The sequence below is a fragment of the Daphnia pulicaria genome, chromosome 1 (genome assembly GCF_021234035.1).
Source record: "Daphnia pulicaria isolate SC F1-1A chromosome 1, SC_F0-13Bv2, whole genome shotgun sequence".
In the NCBI taxonomy this organism is placed as follows: domain Eukaryota; kingdom Metazoa; phylum Arthropoda; class Branchiopoda; order Diplostraca; family Daphniidae; genus Daphnia; species Daphnia pulicaria.
The window spans coordinates 34716673-34723172 of record NC_060913.1 but is presented as its reverse complement, the minus strand read 5'-3'; the positions used below and the strand labels follow the sequence as shown (position 1 = coordinate 34723172).

General features: G+C 44.2%; 1 protein-coding gene across 1 annotated transcript; it reads left to right on the top strand.

The window, feature by feature from the left end:
* Nucleotides 1–281: 281 nt before the first annotated feature.
* On the top strand, nucleotides 282–5999 carry LOC124322583. The gene has a single exon (XM_046784286.1). It carries the CDS (start codon nucleotides 282–284, stop codon nucleotides 5997–5999), a length of 5718 nt encoding a protein of 1905 aa, XP_046640242.1.
* Nucleotides 6000–6500: the final 501 nt, after the last annotated feature.

Genomic DNA, 6500 nt, shown 5'->3' with positions numbered 1-6500 from the left:
CACTCACCAACGAACCACTTACAAACTTCATTTCCTTAACGTCCAAATTTCTACGTAAATATCAATATATTACATATTCTAATGATTAATTGTAACATCGAACATTTTCTTACAGATTACTCGATACTGTATCAAATCGTTCGTGAACTCATCTGACGACATCCATTTCTCTAGCTAATTCACTGCGTTCATGTAATATTTTATATTATACACCCCTCACGAACATTATAATCACGCTTTACCTTTACGCACAGGCTGACATTATAACAACTCTCCTCAACATGGAAAACGCACGCAACTTCAACGATCTGACTGGTGGGCAATTATTTCAATTGCGAACAAATTCGAAACGTGCTCATACGAGACTCGTAACAAGAATTAATGAGCTTATCGTTCGGCGTGCGTCTAAATTGATGATAGAACGAGAGGCAACGGCATTAGCTGATGCTTTAGCTACCATAAGAAACATCAACGATCATTATGTCATCGCTGCCAGATTAGATGCTCAAGAACAACGTGACGCAGAAGAATACGTCCAACAAATTGCCAATCTGAACGCAGCAACACACGCGGCCATTCAAGCTTACTTAGAAACAATTCCCACACCACGTCGTGCCAGTTGGAACATCTCTGATAACGTAATCAATCAACCATTAAGACCAAATGGATGGAGCATTACCCAATCACGTAGCGAATTTCAACAAATCAACCCACCCATCGATCAAAACGCTAGTGTCCATAATGGACTCGAAAATGTCGGTGATAATCTTCAGCCACGCGGAGAAACCCCGGATCAGCAAAACAACGAAGGCCTTGTTCAACAACCGGATCACGACGTAGAACCAGGTGACGCCAAAAGGCGAAAAATGATGCTCGAATATCAGTTGACACAAAAAGACATTCAAATGGCACGTCAGTTAGAAGATTTCCAACGTCAAGGACAGAGAGAGCGCGAAGACCTACTAAGCAAGATTGAACTTGAAAAAAAGATAATTGATTCAGCCAATCTGACTTCAACTCAAGGACCGCTTCTTTCATCAACACCTGTAATACGAACCAGTCCGTCAGCATTCCCTCCTGCAGAGCCTGATGCCTCTCACATCCCAATTCAGCAAAAAACTACAACTGGGTCGTCGATCAGATGGCCAAAAATTACCGTTGAGCGTTTCGGTGGAGATCCGAGAAAATGGAGAAAATTCGATCACGGAGTAAACGCAACAATTCGAGACACCAATATGCCAGATTCACTTAAACTTCTCAGCCTACAAGATGTTCTCGTAGATGAAATAAGAAAAAAAATGGCTCATGTATTTAACAACGGTTTCACCTTTGAAGCGGCTTGGGCGGAGCTGTCCAGTAGATACGGCACACCAGGTTTAATAATGCAAGCTCACAACGCACACCTACTCCAAATCCAGCCTTTTAGAGCAGGTGATTTCAACTCGCTCTTTGCTCTCGCAGCCGACGTCAGAGACGCTGTGTCCAGCGTTTCGGAGGATCATCTAGCCGTATTCACGTTTTCAACGGTGGTCTCATCTCTTTCAACAAAACTCCCCACGCAGCTACAAATTGATTGGGGCCAGCACGCCTATAAACTGCGACCAAACTTACCTTCTCTCAAAGATTTCGACAACTGGATAGACATCGCTGTCGGCGCTGAAGAATATCGCGGAAATCGTTTCTCAACTACACCAAAAAATGTCATGACTCCTGCACTGCGGCAACAGAGCAGTTACGGTGCAGAAAAAAGTAGTGCCTATAGAGGCCCCACCATATTGTCTAATACAATAAAGGAGGATACAAATCGAGTTCCCATACCTCAATGCGCTGCGTGCAACGAAAACCCTGGTCATCGTCTCGAAAACTGCAGCACTTTCAAGAAGATGTTAATCAACACACGTGCTGCCTTTGTAGCTGACAACAATCATTGTTTTAAATGTTTGTCGAAAGGCCATTACGGACGCAATTGCCAGAAGACTACCATCAAATGCAGTTTATGTGGAGAGGCCCATCACACACTACTTCATGGAGCAGATCGACAATTCCCGAAAAAAATAGGTAACCTCAAAATTCTGCTGGTTCGTGCCCCTTCGAAATCTCTACGCCCAGTATTGTTAGCAATTGTTCCCGTTATGGCTCAAGAAGGAGCCATTTCGGTAAAATCGTTTGCTCTTTTAGACCCCGGCAGTGAAGCCACAATAATGTCTCGTGCGCTCGCAAACAAATTAATGTTGTATGGCCCAAAGCTAAAAATACGTTTCGGAAACTTCAACAGCTCAGTGGTATTAGATTCTGAAGTTGTGAAATTTACGATTAAGTCATCTTCCAATGTAATTATCCAAGCATCGAATGTTTTTATCGTACCTAACATCAACTTGTCCCCTCGTAAAATCAACTGGCCCTCTCTCAAACACCAATGGACGCACCTATCCGACCTTGAACTAGAAAAAACTGATTCGTCACTCGTCGAGATTTTAATCGGAATGGATCAATTGTCAGCACACTCAATTAAGAACATCAGAGAGCCTATCGATGGTGAAATCGGCCCAACGGCAATTCAAACTATTTTTGGATGGACGATCGTGGGAAAAATTCCAACATTTCTCACTAATGGCCCAAGCACTAAGAAGAATGTCAATACGCATTCTATTGCGGAAGAAGTTTCGCTGACCAGCCTAGCAGATAGTTTCCATTCCACTGAGTCCTTTGGCATCGACGTAGTTGCACCGAATGTCATGTCGTTTGACGATTCACAGTGTTTAAAGGTGCTACAAACTTCAATCAAATTCATTCGTTGCGGATGGCAAGTCGATTTACCACTTCGTTCTTCCAACTTAAATTTACCAGACAACAGAACACAAGCGGTTTCTCGCTATTACGGAATGGAGCGGAAAATGAAGAAACCGGAATTCCAAAACGTTGCAATTCAGTACAACGCCATAATCAAAAGGCTTATTGATTCCGGTACAGCAGTAAAAGTTGACAAATCAGAACTCAACGGTCCAATGGGAATGGTATGGTACTTGCCTACTCACTATGTAACGTATCCGAACAAGAATAAAATAAGAGTTGTAATGGATTGGGCCGTCAAATTCAAGGATCGCTGTTTAAACGAAGATTTATTTCGTGGTCCTAAGCTGATTCCAAGTCTAATCGGCGTTCTTCTACGCACCAGACAGTTCCGCGTAGCAATTTCAGCCGATATCGAGTCGTTTTACCATCGTATTGGCGTACCCCAGCATCATCAGACGCTTCAACGCTTCGTTTTTCGACCCTTTGGCAGTCAGGATCCTCTTTCCACATTTCAGATGACAACACTTGTTTTCGGGGCTGTCCACGCCTCCACTGCAGCCATATGGGTATTGAGACACGCAATCAGACAAGACCAACAATGTTCAACAATTTCAGCAACGATACACGAAGACTACTACTCTGACAACTTATCAAAGTCATTTGAAACCGTAGAAGAGGCCATCAAATTTTCCCACGATTCAAAAACCTTTCTTGGCAATCACGGTTTTAATTTAACTGGATTTGCGTCATCTTCAAGTAGCCTGCTGGCTACATTTCCTCCGGATGACAGAGCAGCTCCTCTCCGAGATTTAAATTTCGACGCCTTGCCCACGGAATACGTATTCGGTTTAGGATGGGACTGCAAAAATGACTGTTACCGACTCAGAATAAAAACAATGCCATCAGTGACAACGAAACGAACACTCCTATCTGCCTTGGCTCGATCTTTCGATCCACTCGGAATCTGTTTACCTGTTATAACCTTTGCAAAACTTCTTTTCCAGTCTTCCTGCAGTCTTCGGACAGCAGTGCCTCCTTACAAGAAACCGATCGGATGGGATGAGCCTTTGCCCTGCAACATCGTGGCAAAGTGGAATAACTGGGCAGGCCAGCTTCAGTTACTTTCAGAAATTTCGATTGAACGTTGTTTTCGACCGAGTGATTTTCCTTTAGACAAATGTGTTTTCGATTTAATCGTTTTCTCTGATTCGTCTTCCGCAGCATTCTGTGCCGTCGCCTATTTAAAGGTTACATGCTGCGAACGCATTCACTGGAGTTTTGTAATGGCAAAGGGCCGTATCGCGCCCGTTGGAATTCATTCTCTCAGCATTCCTCGTCTAGAACTACAGGCTGCTGTTGCTGCTGTGAGGCTAGCGCGGACCATCAAGGACGAGCTGCGAATCACGATATCCAGCACCGAGTTTCGAACGGATTCTCAAATCGTCCTTCATCAAATTCAATCTGAGTGCCGTGATTATCCAACATTCGTCCGCAGTAGAGTAAATGAGATCCTCCAACACTCTACACCGGAGAGCTGGGCGTTCATTTCAGGAGAAGCTAACCCAGCTGATGATGGCACGAGAGGCCAGACCCCCAGTGAATTCAAGAAAAGCTGTCGTTGGCTTAATGGACCACAGGGCGTGCAAGAATATACTCCATCCATAGCGTTTCTTCAACTACAAGATCCAGAAAATCTGCCCTCATGCGTCATCGGACAGTTAAATGTGTCACCATTGCAATGCTCATATCCTGCCATAGCAAAGGCCATCAACGATTGCCACACGAACCTTGCCGATCTTAAACGTGAAGTCGCTTTCCAATTGATTGATGACCCGGCCTCTAAAACCGAATTAACTAATTCGAATCTGGAAGATGCATTACGTGTCTGTCTCATCACGGCAGCAGAAGAGTCTTTCCAACGAGAGATGAAGGCATTACGACAAGGAGCGCCCATTCCGCGTGATTCCGATTTAAGAAAAGTTAATCCTTATATTGATCCAGCGGATGGCATTCTCAAGGTAAATGGCCGGCTGGAGCATGCTCCTCTTACAGAAAGCGCCCGTCATCCTGTCATAATTTCTCCAGATCATCGTCTCGCTGGTCTTATCATAAATCAGGCTCACGTTGATGCACATCATGCCGGCGTGGAGCATACCCTTGCAACAATCCGAACCAAATACTACCTTTTGAGAGGTCGTCGTGCAGTCCGGAAGATAATCGCTCGCTGCGCCTCCTGTCGCTTCAACAATTCGATGCCCAGTCAACCGATGATGGCAAATCTTCCAAAGGAGCGACTCCAACCCTACGTAACGCCGTTTTCCTCCTGTGGTCTGGATCTTTTTGGGCCGCTACACACCGTCATCGGCAGACGGACTGAAAAGAGATGGGTTATGCTGGCGAATTGCTTTTCGACTCGCGCTGTCCATCTCGAGCTTCTATATTCATTGTCCAGAGACTCTTGTCTGATGGGAGTAAGGCGTCTAATTGCTGATCGTGGTCGTCCTGTCAACATTTATTCAGATAACGGAACTAATTTCCTTGCTGCCGACAAAGAATTGCAAGAAGGAGTCAAGAATCTCAACTCGAGACTAGTTGCCGACGAAGTTATTAATCAAGGAATCAACTGGTCAACGTCTCCTCCTACCGGTGCGCATTTTAACGGTGTCACCGAACGCCTGGTGGCATCTGCCAAAACGTCGTTGTGCGCTGTGTTGAACGGGCGCGCCGTAAATGATGAGGTGCTGTTGACTGTTTTGAAGGAAGTGGCCTCGCTTCTAAATACCCGCCCAATCACACATGTCTCAACTGATCCTTTTGAACCTGAACCGCTCACCCCAAATCATTTCATCCTGGGATGCCATCATCCTCATCTTCCTCCGAATGTTGAAGATGCATTTCATGGCGCGTCCAGGAAGCATTGGGAGCAAGCTCAATTCATTGTAAATCAATTTTGGAGAAGATGGATGCGGGAATACGTTCCAGAGCTCATCGAGAGAAAGAAGTGGAATAAAAAAACGAGAGAAATGCGGTTAGGCGATCGGGTCTTAGTATTAGATGATAATACTCGCCGTGGTTTATGGGTCGTGGCCACGGTCACCAAATTGTTCCCTGGGGATGGCGGTGTCGTGAGAAAAGTTTTGGTTAAAACCTCCAAATCTGAATTTGTTCGCCCTATTGTAAAACTATGCTTGATTTCAGATGCTTAATCGTCGGGTGTGGAGTGTGGCGCACCAGCGCCAGAGTTGGCGATCTGGCAAGGCAGCAGACAGATTGGAGAGAAGAAGGAAAGGGGGGAAGAAGACGACGACAGACGTGCAAGAACACAAGTTTCTTTGGTGCCCATTTTGTCTTGACTCTGAAAATATACTCTCTTGAATCTGATTTGTGTCAGTGTTTCACAATAGGCAATGAACTAAAACCAATGTAAAAAACACATTTCATGCGTTTATTCTGAGCTAGTTTTCTATAAATAGATATTATAATACTGTGGTGTGGTACCAGCATTGAATATGCTTTTCTACGGTTCGTTATCGATATTATTACCGTTAACTATTTTTTTTCATTCATTCCGTTATTCGTTATTATTAATTTAAATGAGCATTATGTCTCTGGTGACCAGCAATTATATTTGTCTCAGAATAAATCAATTATTTATCATTTTACTTTCAGTTTGTATAACTTTTATTTTACCGACACCATATTAGTTA